General features: G+C 38.3%; 3 protein-coding genes across 6 annotated transcripts in view; 1 reads left to right on the top strand and 2 right to left on the bottom strand.

The window, feature by feature from the left end:
* LOC125047020 (kinesin-like protein KIF3A) overlaps positions 1-1736 on the bottom strand; it is a 32042-nt gene extending 30306 nt beyond the window's left edge. Inside the window, exon 1 of the mRNA XM_047645043.1 lies at positions 1580-1736. Within this exon, the coding sequence (XP_047500999.1) occupies positions 1580-1585 (6 nt within the window). The 5' untranslated portion in view covers positions 1586-1736. The remainder of the gene's footprint in view (positions 1-1579) is intronic.
* A 6712-nt stretch (positions 1737-8448) lies between these two features.
* LOC125047223 (death-associated inhibitor of apoptosis 2-like) overlaps positions 8449-17500 on the bottom strand; it is a 23265-nt gene continuing 14213 nt past the window's right edge. For 3 of the 4 annotated variants that reach the window (XM_047645420.1, XM_047645418.1, XM_047645416.1), the window contains exons 2-6: positions 13899-15034; positions 13335-13511; positions 12329-12474; positions 11257-12160; positions 8449-11028 (exon numbers count right to left, since the gene is read on the bottom strand). In XM_047645420.1, coding sequence (XP_047501376.1) covers positions 10835-11028; positions 11257-12160; positions 12329-12474; positions 13335-13511; positions 13899-14574 — 2097 coding nt within the window. In that variant the 5' untranslated portion in view covers positions 14575-15034 and the 3' untranslated portion in view covers positions 8449-10834. Of the gene's footprint in view, positions 11029-11256; positions 12161-12328; positions 12475-13334; positions 13512-13898; positions 15035-16205; positions 16355-17500 lie in introns of those variants that run through there. The other variant, XM_047645417.1, reaches the window with a different exon arrangement.
* The window catches only part of LOC125047224 (histone-lysine N-methyltransferase 2B-like), a 65510-nt gene continuing 65029 nt past the window's right edge, over positions 17020-17500 (top strand). Inside the window, exon 1 of the mRNA XM_047645428.1 lies at positions 17020-17500. This exon is cut by the window's right edge and continues 25 nt beyond it. The gene's annotated coding sequence lies outside the window, so the exon portion shown is untranslated.

Here is a 17500-nt window from a genome sequence, read left to right as displayed (position 1 = left end):
CGTAAAATTACCCACTTACGCACACACACAGTTGCGCTCACATATATCCACAGATACATACAAAAACACAAACACGACGAAGAACTGATACATACATCTATATATGTACACATATAGTTGCACAAACATAATTGCCAATACATACAAACTAGCTCAAAAACAGTCATTCATACAGCCATACAGCAATCACGCCCAGTCGCATCCCCGGAGGAACGGGTTAGAAATGGAACACGTGAATACACGTTCCGTCCCGACGGGGTACACGTATACACGTGACCCGTCGATAAGGGGTTAAAGCCACGGGGAGCCCCTAGGGCGCATATAATACCACGGGGTTCCAGGGGGCAGAGCCCCCTGACTAGGGAATATATAGATCGTAGTGTGTAAAAGCCACAGGGTTAAGGCGAGGTAGGTTTATTGGTTAGGACGCATTGTGCGATTACCACAGGGGATCTGGATTATGTGACATCCCGGAGATTTTTACCGAACACTGGGTTTGATTCCCGTAGAGCCCTCCCCCACCCCATCGGTCCGTATATTTTCAAAGGTGGCGGGGACGTCCGTAGAGTTTCAGTGGCCGATTTCCATCTTTTTTTTCTTTCTTTCTTTCTTTTCTTTTCGGGACAGAAATTTGGCTCGGGTTTTCGAAAAACCGACTTTTTAACGTTTCACAAATCACTTTCTTTGATTTCTGCAGGTTCCTATTGCCATCCAGTGCCATCCATTACCCCCCCCCCCCCTTCAACCCCCGGTTCCCCACGCATCGTTGGGTAGAGGAAACATAATAAAAAAAAATCTGATTTTGGAACTTAGTGTCTGGGAAGGAGCGTCGCTCTCGGTAACAGTTACCAAGAGTGCTCACTCCCAGTTAAGAATGTAATTTCATATTTTCTATTTTCAATTTCTAAAATATGCAAAGGAAGTCAAGCATTTTATTGGCTTCACATGCTGCCTGAAGCATGGATTTTTTTTTTTCTTCTTTTTTTTTAGTCTGAAAAAGATTTGACATTCAAGCTAGCATTTTCTTGTTGCCAACAATGGCTAACCTCTGATGAAATGCATTTGAATAAACATCACTATCTATTCAATTTATGTAAGAACTACACATATGTATAATCACATAAATACATGATTTCAGAACTCTAGACAACACATCAATTATGAAATGAATCTTCAAAATACTTTCCACTAGGGCTTATCATGATCATACATGTTAGAAAGATTAAAGTTCAAATGCCTTCTTTGCAAAGCATCTTAGAGCCACGGCATCATCTCCAATCATATAATATGTAACATTAGAAATAAAAAAGGCATTAATTATGTAGACGATACATAAGCCTATTGATCAATTTCCTGCCTGTCCCCGTTTTAAAAATCAATTTCTTGATAAAAAAAACACACAAAGAAGTAGATTCCCTATTCTTAATTAATCACACTGATTTCCCACTAAATACAGCAATTAAGCCTCTATCATTACCACTTTCCACAAGGATACGTAGGCCATCAGTCAAACATCCAAACGTCAAAACAGAACCAAATACAGCACTGTGACGGCCAATACTCGTCTTCCTTTACTCACCGCCATTGTCGTGCCACAAGAGCTACTCCTCAGCCCTTCACAGATTCGTCGGAGTGTCTATTGGGACACTTCCGGGGCGCTGAACTACCATGAAAGTCCCCAGCAGGAGAGAGGACCTTCGAGTCGCGGTCGAGCCTCGGCTTCTCCACCCACAGGAATGTTGTGATGCTTAGTGCGTCCCGCGGGCAATAGATGGCGCGCACACGAATCAATAGGCCCGCCAAATTTGAAAGGAGAAGAACCCCCTCTTCCCCCCTTATCTGGATTCCTCCCCTCCTTTTTTGGTATTTTGAATGGGGGGGTTACCGTGGTATATGCTTTTTTTTTTTTTTGCATATAATGGCGGATTGATGGTAGTAGTTTTATCACTGAATATCTTCCATTACTTATAACTGTGCATTATATGTCATGCCAACTAGATTTCCAATAGAGATTGACAGAGCTTACTTAATCATGTGTAAGGACTGAAGGGGCGTTCTCACTTGCAAATGTGTTTATATTTGCACCTTTCCTCTACAAAATACCTGACAATATTCCTTTAAGGATCAGTACGCCGACTTTTAACAAATTATTATTATCGTTTCATTGTATCGTATAGTTTATGAGGAATTGAATGAACCGATTACACACACATAACATACAGAGTGAGAGATGATAAAAATTATAGATAGATATAGAGATTGGTAAGTAAATAGATAGATAGATAGATACAGATAGAGAAATATATATATAGATAGATAGCCAAGGATGTATTTGTAGATATGAACATAGAAATGAATATGTAAATATAAATGCAAATATAGTTAGATAGATAGATCGATAGAAATAGATCGATAGATGAATAGGTAGACAGACATAGATATTCTGTCTATCTATCCATCCATATATCCACATATACACCCATTTCTCTCTCCCTCTTTATCTATCTACGACGCATGAAAGTAAACAAGATTATGCAGATCTTATATTTTTGGTCTGAGTGCATCACCGCATGAGCCTGAGCCTTGCAGTGAGGCCTGGGAAATGCTGTTGAATGAGCCTACTTGAAGCACTAGAATGATGCCTTCTTAACCCTGGACAGGATTGTGCTTCTACTTGGGATACTGCCTTTAAAAAGATGGTCTGTGTTAATAATTGCGCGCCTCATGTGCCAGTTAAATAGATTTTCAAAAGAGGAGCCGTGTCAGTTGCGTATCTATTATGCCAGTTAAATGCATCTTAAAAAAATGGTCATTGTTAATAACTGCGTGTGTCATGTGCCAGTTAAAACTGATTTGTAAAAGATGGTTTGTGTTAATAATTGCGTGTCTCATGTGCCAGTTAAATTTATTATAAAAAAAAGGGACCGTGACAGCTACATATTTATTATGCCAGTTCAATGGATTTCTAAAAAAGGCTCTATGTTAATAATTCCTCATCTCACGTGCCAGTTTAATTGATTTGTAAAAGATGGTTTGTGTTAATAATTGCGTGTGTCATGTGCCAGTTAAATGTATTTTCAAATGAAGGTCTGTGTTTAACTGCGTATCTCATAGGCCAGTTGAACTGATTTTTAAAAGATGGTCTGTGTTAATAATTGCTTATCTTATGTGCCAGTTAAATTGATTTTTAAAAGAGAAGCTGTTGCGTATGTAGTATGCCAGTTAAGTTGATTTTTGAAAGACGTTCAGCGAGAATTACGTATCCAATGTGCCAGCTGGATTGATATCGCGGTTATCTGATAATTCGCTCTTGTGGGTCTAAACTGCATATTTCTTTCATAAGAGCAGTAAAGGAACTCTGATTTACTGTTTTGTTGCTGTTGATAATGCTGATGGTAATGACAATTTTTATTACAGAGATAATGATGATGATGGCTATAAGTTATAGTATTAATCAATAACAGTGTTATAGTATAAATTCCATTAGCTTCTATGTTTGTATTTACATAAATGCATATATATATATTATTATTTATGTATATATATAAACACTTTTATCTTTTCGTTAGAATGAAAACAAAAATGGAAATGGAATAGAAGAAGAGGAAGATATATGGAGAAACACACACACACACTAACACATATATGTACACACACATACACACAAGACAAGTAGACAAACAAGGTAACAAAATGCGGAAGAGTTAGCACGGGAATTCAAGGCCGAAATGTCTGGGGAAGTCGGGAAAGGCCTACGCCCTGCAGTGGAATGGTAAGGCTGATGATGATGATGATGGTGATTGTATGCTCACATATCGTCTTATCTCTCAGATTGATCGTTAGGCCGATCTGCCTTGTTTGCAAAATGTCTTCTTCTCCTTCGCCTTTCTCATAACCCCGGCTATGCTTAATTTTGAAATATATTGATGTTATGCTCACAGCTAGTCATATCCTAGATCCTTGCCAAGTATCAAAATTTATTTTTTTAAATATCATTAAGTAGACTTTTACTTCCAAATTTATTTATAACCCATTCATCTGCGCGTTTGTCAGTCCTTTTAACACACAGAAGTCGAAGGTACAGCACTCAATGCTAGGGGAAAAAGACTTTTTAGAATTCAAGTTTTAATCTTGAGACTTGATTTATCTGATTTTTTTCCTTAAATGTTTACTAATGAGATTAATACCTAAGTCTAATTCTACTGCTTTCTTTTGTGTCTCCATTAACTATCTGTTAAAATTGCTCTTAGATAACTTCTTTTCCTTATAACATTGATGGTTAGAACTCTCTGCATCAGCCATGATATTCATAATTTTTTGTCTTGCTTAAATTTAAGTAAATATCCAGAGTTTTCACTTTGGTGAAACTCTTTGGGTCAACCACTGGATTTTAGCTGTATTATTAAGTTATTAAGGAAAAACGCTATTATACTTTTCCATGTTGTGTCCTGGGCTGATGTTCAACATACAGTTAATATAGCATTAGTGTTTATATATTTGCATTAATCTGTTTTTTTTTTTTTCCCCTAAAATCATGTTGGAGTTAAGGTTTGGACAAAAATAAAGCATGGTGTTTATATATCTGTAATGATCTATTTTTTCAAAGATAATTTTGAAATTAAAGTTTTGACAATGAATAAAATATTGTTTATATATTTGTTTTGCTATCTGTTTAACAAAGATAATTTAGGAGTTCTAAATACATGGTTTTTGTCTGCGATTTTCTTCCACACTGTTATCTTCGTTGTTCTGCAATTCTTGTTCTGAATATCCGCAAAGAGAATTTAGCTGCACATAAGACATAGGTGCTCTTTTTCGATAGTGTGTACATTCTGAAGTATCTATCTATCTATCTATCGGGGCACCGCAATGCACCGTTTATTTAAGGGGCACCGTGGTCTTAGAGCGGGTAATGGAAAGGGTCTTGGCGCTGTGGGTTTATTATGGAAGGTAGATGCGAGAACGGGGAGGCGAACTTACAGACTGTGTCTTCGTCTGTCTGCCCCCCCCCCCCCTCTCTCTCTCTCTCTCTCTCTCTCTCTCTCTCTCTCTCTCTCTCTCTCTCTCTCTCTCTCTCTCTCTCTCTCTCTCTCTCTCTCTCTCTCTCTCTCTCTCTCTCTCTCTCTCTCTCTCTCTCTCTCTCTCTCTCTCTCTCTCTCTCTCTCTCTCTCTCTCTCTCTCTCTCTCTCTCTCTGCCATCTCCTTTTATGGATAGCTCCCCTCGAGGGCGGTGCTTGCTTCCGCCCGCTAAAATGTCAGATTCATCCGGCCGTAGCAAAGGGGGATGAATTCCCAGGGCTTCCTCGAGGGGGAGATGAAGTCACCCGAAAGGCAATGACTTTGGGTCAACAAGGCTCGGGAGTGGAAGGTCTGAGATGACGTTGACTTAGGAGGACTTCGCAGGAAGGCACATCCTTTGTTTCGGCGGGGCAGATGTGCGGATTGCCACCAACCGGCCTTGTTGAATGTTGTTTGCAGTATCTCCATTTTTTAAATAGGTCTTTCATTCCCAAGTAGTATTACACAGCCATTAACACACAACAACAACAACAAATCACCGCCATTCGTTTATGAGCCCTATGGTTAGTTCATCTATTCTTCCACTTTTGCCTTGTTATTTCATGGATTGTTTTTCAATTTCTAAAAGTAAGGCTGGCGGTTACTGAGTTACTGAGCGCAGGTTTATTTTTTTTCATATATTACAGTGTCAGTTTTTAGTAGTATGTTTTATTTTCTGTCCCTGATCTTTTTGTTGTTGTTGACTTAGGTATAAACTTCACATTTTTTTTTATCACGTTCTTTGATGTATTTATTTGTTTTATCTTCTCTCATTATTCTTTGAATGTTCAGATTATGATTTTAGTGAGTCCTTCGTTGTTCTTCAGTGGCAAGTTCTTTAGATGTTTTAATTTCTGTTTTTCGAGTGATGGTTCCGCCTGTTATTCTTTTTGTTTGTCATATTTTAAATATTACCTTCGCCGGTTTCAAACTTGAAAATTGAATTCTATACGCGTTCTTTATTACTGTTAAGTCTCATCGTTGTGGGGCTGGTATTTATTCTGATTTTGCCTAGTCTTGTTCAGCATGTTGTCATTGTTGCAGTCAGCTCTTGGGATTATTTTAATATTTTTTAAATGAAGTTTTTCGATTTCTATGAGATAGTGACACGGTCGGTTTTATTTCGATTTTGTTTTTCCATCTGTTGCCTGGGGTTTCTTTTGACTGGATTTTTAACTCAGCACAACAGCAAATCCGTCTCCATTTTCGTTCTGGTTACCTAAACTAAAGGATCCGAAAGCCTTCAGTTTTATTAAACATCCCCCCCCCCCCCCACTATTTCCAGTAATAGTTGCATTAGCGTCGCCGATTCCAGTCGTGGTATCTCGGAATTGAGTCCATGGTTCCTTGTAAGGCGTCGTAGCAAGCGTTCTTTTTATCATGACCGGCTGCTCTTGAGAGTTCGTGATGCAGGATTATGTGCAGGTTTTGTGGCTTTGCTTAAAGTCCCGATTTTTATGAGTCTATCAGATACGGAGGTTGTATCCTATCAGTGTGCCTTTAATCTCCTTTAATGGAATTATGGCAACACCATGCTCTCTGTCTCTGTCTGTCTGTCTGATTACGAATGGTGTTTTACAGGTATAGTTTTTGGAACTAAAACTTACCTCCCCCCTCCCACTCATTTGCTCTACTGTAGTTCTCTTGCAATCAATGTTGCGGTTACTAATATAATTACATTTGTTTCCTTGTCTTCTCAATTTAAATATCGTGGTAATCGTCACTGTTATCGTTTACATGATTTTGGTTTTTATTATCACTAAAGTTATCACCCTTATCAATGTTAATGTAGCGATCGTTATAATTAGATCACTGCTCTTATCTGTTGTTTACAAAATGCAAAGCAGTCAGTAGTGTTGTTTTGAGTATTTAATCTGATATCAAAAGGAAAATCCCCTTCGTTGTCAATATCTCTTACCCGCGATAATGTTTCAGTGTGAGTTTGCAGATAATTATTTTCCGTGGGAGTGGCACTAGACTTGCAACTGTACGGTTTCATTTGTTTTATTTTCATTAATGTACTCATGCTTACTTGGTCTAAATTGCTATGAAATTAAATCAGCGGTAGGCTAAAGAACAGGCCAATTGGTATGTTACATAATGAAAGAAGTGGCTAGAATGTTTGTGTACATAATGCATGTGGGAAGATGGACAAGGTTTCTAATATCTAATACAGTATCAGTGAGTCTGGCTGAATTGGTTGAACAGAAGCAAGTCCGCAGAGGCTGAGAATATAAAGGAACGACTCACGCTTACAATTCCCTTCAATCTTATTGCCAAGAGAACTGCTGGAACGTTTATGTAAGAACACCTAAACCACTGGTATTTTTGACAGTATCGGAGAGTTCTGCGTCTGGTGCATGTTTCTTTCTCCTTTTCTTCTTGTATTACATTGGTATCTGTAATGGTTTCCTTGGTTATCGTAATTGTTTTGTCCAGAAACGACGTGGAAGAAATGTCTAGTCGATCTACAAGTCTGTCGCCGAGCATTTCCTTCAGCGGGCCTTACCTCCCTATCGTACGCCGGTCTGGAAAGCGAATCTCACTTACCGTAACTTTGTTTCTTTTTGCGAGGGTTGGTCAATCTCCGTGGATATGTTTGTGATGAAAACGACGAAGGCTTTTCAAATTCCATGAAAGACGTGCTGATCGAAATTGAGACCATCACTTTTGTTTCGATTTGAGCTTGATAGTACTTTTTACGAAATGACAAAGAATCAAGAACGAAGGATTTTCATCAGAAGTGATTTAGACATTTTAGACATCAGACACAAAAAAAAAAAAAAAAAAAAAAAATCATGTGGCCTCTATAGACTTCGAGTTTATAATACTCGTATCTTATCCCTAACTTTTGCAACAGCTTATTTATGTTCCCATATATTTAATAATTTACCAGTCTGCAATATGGCCAACAAAAGCTAAGGATTCAAAGTATACGATAGAGGTTTATGTACTTTAAATGCCATTCGTTATTTAAGACTTGCAAGTCATTTTTGGAATATAATGCCACTGGAATTCAGCTTGGAGGAGAGAACCGACAACCCTACCTTTGCCTCTGATTAAAAGGTAATCAATAAAGGTGAATCACAGGTATACCAGGCAAGCGTCAGAATAGGTTACTCATTCATGTCATTGATCGTCGTCAGCCATTTGAACTATCTTTATCCTTTTATTATTTAATGCAGCATTAAAAGAGAGGCCATCTACAGTTTTGTTCTTATCATCATTTTACTGATTGCTGTCTCTCTCTAGTTAGTTTATACGCAGGTTGGAATTAAATGTAAAGTACTAATGTCATTTTAATTATATACGATTTTTTTCATATCCATTATAATAGCCATGTTATATATTCTATATTATGTGTTTTAGGGTTCTTAAAGAAAGACGCTATTTAAGTGATTGCATTTATTAAAAGATATCTGAAAGCCTCTTTAGGTCAAGTGTAGTATTCTTACAAACATACAATTCAGTGCTGTCACATCTCCCATGACGAAGATTTACCCAGATTTCCTTATAAAAGGTAACGAAAAATCGCCTTTACCTTACTGAATAAATTAGTGACCACTTCCCTAGAAAATCAACCAACTAATCATGCACGTATATTACTCCTTAAATGAATCCATAGAAACTATAGAAGATTTCACAGCCGTCTTAAAGTTTGTCCTATGAAGTCTGGACTATACATAATCATCTACTTGGCTTACAGGTGCATTAACGGTCTATGGTTATAACAAATCAATGTGCTAGACATCAAAGATCATGTAGCAGTTACAGGTGTAGTAACATTTCTTCTTAATACCGCACTAGAACTGTTCCTTATCTTATTAGCAGGTGAAAGCACATATATTGTACGTCAATATATATAATCACTAAAGTTGCTTATCTTAATAGCAGGTGAAAGCACACATATTGTATGTCAAAGTAAATAATCACGAAAGTTGCAAGGAAAGAAGTATACTTATATGCAAATCATATCTAATGAACTGGCCTGTTAATAGTTACAAAGCAAAAACAAGGTCACACAAGCTCGTTTTCTGTTGAGCTACTTGGCCTTTCACTCTTCTCCTGTTCGCTAAAGGAGAAATGACAGCACTGTTACATCTTTTCATGAATGTACAACATAAAACTACTGAAGAGAACTCACATGGCTGGTATCCTTAGGTGCTTTGTTACGCCTGTAGCAGGGGACCCTTTATCTCTCGACATCCAACTTCAAAAATCTAAGTAAATGTAATTATTTAAAGCATGAATAATTACTAATGACATTGTAGGAACCTTGTTTGTGGGTGTGTATGATGACAATTTTGTATTATCATCATCATCACATTATGGAGAGTTCATCTTGCTGAACAGCCATAACATGAGTGATGAGGAAACCTTGGTAAGGTTGCCAATGGCCAATTTCTTTCTGCCCCAACTGAATAAACAAAGTATTTCCTTGAATTTTCCATAATTTTGTGTGTATTAACACACTCACACGTGCACTTGAATTCTCCAGATTATTTATGATCTTGCAAATTTTGGCTAAGTGTTCCTTTCAACTCTTTAGTTTAGTTTTGATTCCATTTATTACAATGGATATTCTTGGTGTGACAAAGTGTCCGTTTCATTTTGCTTCTAAACTATCCCCTGTGTGCAAGGAATGGCCGGGGTTACCATCCACTGGCGGCGAGGGATTCGAACGCAGGTCAGCAAGATTGCTAGATCGCTACCGCTGCACCACACAGCTTTCTAAAGTATAACAATTTAGCTGCAACTTCCTGTATCTTATAAAGGTGAAAATGGATTACTGGGACTATGAACCATCTCTTCTGACTCTTTCTAAAGCATAACAATTTAGCTGCAACTTCCTGTATCTTATAAAGGTGAAAATGGATTATTGGGACTATGAACCATCTCTTCTCTCACTAAGAAAACTTCACACAGGGATTCCATATTATAGAGGGTCGACATTCTCTGGCCATGTATTTTCACTGCTGTTTATTCAAGTCACAACCATCTAGCACCATTGAATAGAGACCATCTCTCTTAATAATAATTAACATAAGCAGGGCGATAACACATTCTTAATGCCATTTGCATCTGAGATATATGCTTGAGCAGAAAGGTAAAACTGATACCAGAAAATAAATACAAACAAACTCTATATGGATATGTCTCGGTCATATATATATGTATATGTATGAATGTATGTATGAATGTATGTATGTATTTATATGTGATATTAGGGATCTCAAAATCCAAATTCACAAAGGACAACATAAGCAGTGATCCCTCTGTTCTTCTGTGATTTTACTCATAGAATAAACCTCAGAATTCCCCAGAAAAAACACACATTCACTAATAGAGGCCCTTTAATTACGACGTATAGCATTTATCCATATTCATATATTTTTAAAGTTACATTGCATTGTAGAGGAAACTTTAAAGCTTTGCACACTAACATAAGACAAGTTAAGTTGTGTGTGCATCAGTGAAAATCCTGAATGAGTGGAAATTTCAAATTTAACCATATACATATACTCCCACTCTAAATAGATGTATATTTACATGTTTGTACATATATATATATACACACACATGTACATGTATATGTGTTTTTATTCCCCACAGTCATAAGAATGGAACTTAAAAGTTGCTTTAAAAAAGAATAGCCATGAAAATTGATATAAAAAATCAATACAAACCCTTATCTGAATAAAATGTGCACAATATTTTATACATACTATAATTATAAAAGCACAGGCACACTATGTTCATTCCATATTTTCACACTTCAGGAGACAATAGGTTTGATGGTGAATTTGATGTCTTTCCTGCAGATGGGACACTGAGTCAGAGCGACTGCACAAGAGGCACAAGTAACCATATGTGCACAGGGCAGGAACACAACATCCATCTCAGCATCCATGCAGACTTTGCACATGCGAATGTCACGTATTCTTTCAAGCTCATCTGCTAATTCCTTAGCTGTAAAAGAAAAGTAAACAAATATTAATTCAAATGACACTATTATCTTATTTTTCCTCTTACAACATTTAGATGCCTGCCTACATTTGTGGGAAAACAAAGAATAATAAAGTATTATTAATAAAATATCATTCCCTGAGATGAGCTTTATAAACATACTGTTAAGACCCTAAAAGTCCAAAAATATCAAGGTAAAATTAATCATTTAAAAGTACTATATACACTTACTAGACTGTGGTGAAGTAACTGCTCCAGATTGATGTTTCACACCAGAGGTTGACGCTTGCTCCAACACCGCAGAACCCTCGCCTTCACCAACAACTTTAAGGTCTGACTGGCCCAGAGAAGGAGGACCTGAACTTGGAGGTTTTAAGGCTTCCTCTGCCATACTCATTATCTCATCAGCTTGCATGATCACTCTTTCCATTGGATGAACATCTGCACCCCTTTCATCAACTTCCATTGCCTCGTCGTCTCCTTGGCTTGGCTGGGGCGAGGCAGAGCTTGTGTTCTGTGCTGTTGCTGAACTTTCTTGGGAATTTTCTTGTTGTCCTGATACAGGGGTTGAAGTATCTGTACTTCTCAGTGGACTTGGTAGTGTGGGTAAATGTTCTGTGTTGGTAGATGTTGACGGGGTTGGAAGAGTGGGTAAAGTACCAGTGACATCCTCAGAGGCTGAAGAAGTGGATGGCTCTGAAGCAGCTGATGCTTGTGCACCAGAAGTGGATGGAGAACTGGAACCAGCTACTTCACTATTTTGTGCAGTCTCACTCCTAGAGTGGATTGACTGAATCTTGGCAACCTGGCTTTCTGTTGCTTCACTCTCAATAGGGTCAGCCTGTAGTGTCTGTCTTGTTTCTTCTTCCATTTTCTGAAGGACAGCCTCAATACAGGGCTCCATGCTGAAAAATGGCATACCAGCCTTTTGAACTTGGTCTTTTAGAGCAGCTCTTACGATGTGTGTAGGGAATCCCATGCCCAATACTCCTCGTATGATATCTAAATCCATCAGAGGATCTAAATCTTTGTCAGAGACTGTGCGACCTCCTGGTGTGGTACTTGCTGATGCTGTACTAGTACTTGGTTTTGGTGCTGGGGCTTTGCGGATGTATGGTGGTTTCTCACGTCGAACCTGAACACAGGGAAATGTGTTATATGTTAAAAGATTTTTTTTTTTCTTTGACTATTCTCCTCAATGCAAACAAAAAATTATATTCAATGAAAGACTGATTTTTTTTTTTTTTTTTTTTTATGATCACAAATCAAGTAGCTTATTTAGTACATTTGCAAACATACGTACTTTGTCAATAAATTCCTGTCCTTTCTTCAAGAGAACATAGCTACACTCAGGGTACCAGCGAGCATGCTCATTCCAAGGTATGTCATCTTTCTCCCAGTTACGAAGACCATTCCCGCAGTGAAAGCAACGGACATGGTCACTCAAACCTGTGAAGGAATCAGGTGTCAATTAATATTGCTTTACTTCAGCTTTCTGTGTGTGTGTGTGTGTGTGTGTGTGTGTGTGTGTGTGTGTGTGTGTGTGTGTGTGTGTGTGTGTGTGTGTGTGTGTGTGTTTGTGTGTGTGTGTGTGTTATCATTACATAATAATATCTATAAATAACCAAGTAGCACTGGGTAAATACAATATCACTGTAATTTTGGTTTGTCAATTTGTTTACATGATGTGGCTTCATAAGTACTTATTACTGAGACAATTATTAGGCTTACCTGACCTCACTTGTTTACCATATTCCTAAAACTTGTGATAAAAAACAAAATTCAAGGAATGAGATCATAAGGTAAGATCAGGTTGGCCAACTAATTGACTCCTTGGTAACTAAGCACCTCTACTATAAAAATTAATTATTAACATTACTTTACATATAAACTTTATCTGAATCTGATATGGGGAATCTTGTATGTGCTACTTGATTACCATCGAGTCATTTAATAAAATGAGAGTAATTATGCAACTGAAATAAAATCATGAAACTTACCACAATAAAAAGAATCCAACATCTGCTAAATCACTTGGCTTCTGCGTGACACGTTCAGGCCAACATAATTTTGAGACTCCTATCACATTATCATAAGGTAAGATCAGGTTGGCCAACTAATTGACTCCTTGGTAACTAAGCACCTCTACTATAAAAATAAATGATTGACATTACTTTAAAGTTATCCGGTCAGGCCAACAATATATAAATTACCAGCATCAATAGATTAAGTACATAATATAAACTTTATCTGAATCATTTAATAAAATGAGAGTAATTATGCATCTGAAATAAAAACATGAAACTTACCACAATAAAAGAATCCAGCATCTGCTAAATCACTTGGCTTCTGCGTGACACGTTCAGGCCACCTCACGAAACTTGCAAGTCGACTCTCGCATGTGAGGAAGTCCTTGCGTTTTGGCCCAGAGTACTGTGGAAGGCCAATCTCCTCCCAAGACACGTCAGGCTTGTTGGGGGGTCCACCTGAAAGAACAGCATGGTGAACCTAAAGACCACAGATAGCATGACATACAAGCCATGTCCCCTCTAACTTTTAAGTCTGTTGTGTTCACACAGTGATAGGCCCTTCAAAACTAAAATAAATAAAAAAAATAATTAATAATAATAATACTTAAAGGAAAGAGGGGGAATCAGGCATGGTCAATAGGGCTAATTGGCTGAATACTTGTGATATCATTAGTGTAACTAAGTTCAATAAAAACTACAGTAGACTACATAAACCTATAGTTGGGTTAAGGGGATATCTTTTATTATATCAATAACTGCAAGATACGTCCTGTCAAACCAGAGTTAATATTTGTGACAGTAAAATGTATATAGTAAGATGTATATAAAGTAAGGTAAACTTACGACATTCTGGATAGGAACCAGCCATGTGCCTTGACGTTCCACACTCATCTGTGCTACGCTTCTGGGTGTTGGTGCTCTTACTCTGGGTTGTGGAATCTAGGCTTGGTAGACAGGCTAGGATGTTGCTATGATGAATAGGGACATTACCAACTGGTTGACCCCTGATAAATGGGCAGTGTGGAAAGTGGCGTTGATGCTCTCCTCTTGGTGTGTCTCCCACCTCCCAAGCACCCACTATGCCTCGGCAAAACACACAAGCGCAGTGGTCGGCTGTGCGCAAGTAGTAGAATCCATCGCTGGCTAACTCAGATGGATCCAGCCACTTTACAGGCCAGTCGATGAAAGTCTCCAATCGCTCTTTCTCGTATCTCAGACTATCATAAGATATAAAGGTCTTATTTCTAGTGGGCCTGGGAATAGTCTTTAAACCCTGTGCAAAGGGGCAGTCAGGTCGTCTCTCTTTGTGAATTCTTGCAATGTCATCTGCCGGACTGATGGTCTTGGCATCCACTTCCCACTTGCAGTCAAAGCACTTCACGTCATCTCCTTTCTTTGTGTAATAAAATCCTGCCTCAGCAAACTTCTTCTTGTCAGCTGTGAAGTCGCTGCTCCCAAAGGTGTTCAACCGATACTCCTCCCTTGCAAGGCTTCGTTGATCATGGGACATGTCACCCATCTCTCAAGTAATGGTCTGACCTGGTTATGTAATACTTTCTTGACAAGATCTCCGTCAGTGAATGACGGAATGGCTTCTTATAAAAGTTTCCTATCTTGCTCTTTATATACTTCTTGTATTCACTAATTTATATTCCTCCGATAACAAGCTTTGATTCTTGGACACTTTTTTTTCCACCTTTTATAAATGCGACACTCTTAATATAAGTTTTATATAGTAACACTCACTAATAGGTCACTAGTAAGATAACATAAACGGAGTATAAACTTAAAAAGAGATTTGTTTAAAAGTTCTTCCAAATAATCTGCTCTTAAATATGTGATAGAGCAAATTTACTCTCACATTCTTATAACAGCTGGGTTCACTGTCTGGAGCTACCGGGATGCAAGAACTCTCGAAATTCTTTCTGCATATCCCTTTCACCCCTCGATCGCCTCCATGCATTTACTAGTCATCATATCTGTGGAAGGAGAGAGAGGGAAAAGATCATTATATTGCCTTTAACAAAAGTATGGAGGCTGTTTCTACTATGTAACTTCATCAGAACTTTTCTTTTTAAATTAACATATGTTACATGTAAGTAAATTTATGATCAAGTTGTAGGGATAATGCTAAATTAGATAATTCATTTTTCCTCTATATGACCTACAACATTGAGTGTGTGTGTGTGTGTGTGTGTGTGTGTGTGTGTGTGTGTGTGTGTGTGTGTGTGTGTGTGTGTGTGTGTGTGTGTGTGTGTGTGTGAGAGAGAGAGAGAGAGAGAGAGAGAGAGAGAGAGAGAGAGAGAGAGAGAGAGAGAGAGAGAGAGAGAGAGAGAGAGTGAGAGAGAGAGAGAGTGAGAGAGAGTGAGAGAGAGTGAGAGTGAGAGAGAGAAAAGGAGAGAGAAACAGAGAGAAACAGAGAGAAACAGAGAGAGAAAGAGAGAGAGAGAGAGGGGAGGGAGGGGGAGGAGGAGGGGAGAAGAGGGAGGGAGAAGAGGGAGGGAGAGAGGGAGGGAGAGAGAGAGAGGGGGGGGAGAGAGAGAGGGGGAGAGAGAGAGAGAGGGGGAGAGAGAGAGAGAGGGGGAGAGAGAGAGAGAGAGGGGGAGAGAGAGAGAGAGGGGGGGGAGGGAGAGAGAGGGGGGGAAGGAGGGAGAGAGAGAGAGATAAAGAAAGACAGAGATAACTGTTGCTGGGCGCGTGAAGACAGCATCTGGTTGCGGCAGAATTTAGTTCAGAGAGATGTCAGCGAATTAAAGAAGTCAAATATAACACCGACAAAAATTAATACAATCAATGCTCAAATGACAATAATAATAAACGGTATTTACTATCAGAAGGGAAAGAATGTCACTCTCTCCGTTGCCATCATACAAGTTGACACAGAATTTGCCATTTTCCTTTATAATCCCGTATCATTTGGTCTTTCAATAGCCCCTAATACAAGAACGTTGTTAATCTACATCACCTTTTCACTTAAAACCAACACAAGCTCAAGAAAACGAAGAACGTATTTATAACAAAAACAAAACGCAAAATTCACCCCGGATATGGCAACACCCCGAAACATATATACGTACCAAAACGTATGTCTTTGAAAATCGCCATGACTGACCCTTTCTAAAACCCCTCACACGTCGTCTACATACTCACTCTAGTAAAGGATGAATTCCCGAAACGAGTCGCCTAGTCGCCCCTAGATCCGGAAAAAGCGAGAGAAATCGCGGAAAATCGAGCCAGACGCACGTACTCTTCAGGGGAACATGGCGATGACTGTCTCCTGCCTCGGGTTCTCCGGAGGATATGTGCGCACTAATACACGGATTCCTGTTTTAACTCTACTTACACTCTGGTGCCGTGTTTCCTTTGATATGTATGGACCGATGTGGGTTTTTTTATGATCTTTTGCGATGCTTGTTACCTATTTTTTATCATACTATTTAGAGAAAAAAAGAAAACATTTCACAAGAGCAAAGTTTTTGGCAACTCTCCAGTTGCCGTTACTTGTTTTCTTTGTGATATTTATTCTCCACTATACTTCGCTTACTTATATATCTTTTTTCTTTTATCTATCGTTACTTGGTTTATTTATCGGTGTTTTATCCCAATAACCTTACTTAGTAATACAAGAAGACTAGAGAAAAGAACTTCTAAGGTTGGCCACACTTCGGTTGCTCGTTTGTGATTGTACAAGGTCATAGATTTTCTAGACGTTGGAAGTATAAATAGGTGTATATTTGGCTTGCCTTATTTGTATCTGAAACTCAACCAGTGTGATTTTTTTTTCTAAATGTATGGATGTAAGAAAATTCAGTAAACGAAATCTGCTTCTCGTACTGTTGCTAAATACATTACATCTGAAAATATACATACCACCTTTGTTATTGGCAGTCGGGTAACTAATACATTTATCCTATTTAAATATGAAACTACAAGTTATGGGTATTATATTGATTATACTGACCACTGTTTATCACTTTTCTGTTTGTATGTCATTGTGGCTCTGTAAGATTTCATTATATATCATGATGCACTATCAGCCTTGACGTCACAACATCCTATGGCGTAAGAGCTCTATGTGGAAATACCCCTTCATCAATTCTGTGTAGTAACCAGTTCTAAGTATATGCGGATTACACACACACACGCGCACGCACGCACCCACACCCAGACCCACCCACACCCACACACACACACGTGTTAAAACTCTTTTATATTGGCAGGAATGGGTTCAATACAAAAAAGAAAAAAAAAGAAAAAAAAAAAAGACATGGACCGATATTGATAACATCAACGAAAGTTAACACAGTGAGTTACCGTTTCAAATGAATATTTGGAATATTCAGAGTGAACACATAACACAGGACTATCAAATTCACAAATTTGGCACTTCAATATCTTATTGACAGATTACTAAAAAAAAGAAAAAAAAAAAAAATCTGTCTCCA

This window comes from Penaeus chinensis, chromosome 40 (genome assembly GCF_019202785.1).
Source record: "Penaeus chinensis breed Huanghai No. 1 chromosome 40, ASM1920278v2, whole genome shotgun sequence".
NCBI classification, from domain to species: Eukaryota; Metazoa; Arthropoda; class Malacostraca; order Decapoda; family Penaeidae; genus Penaeus; species Penaeus chinensis.
Note: the sequence above shows the minus strand (reverse complement) of the source record. Positions and strands in the feature narration are given on the sequence as shown.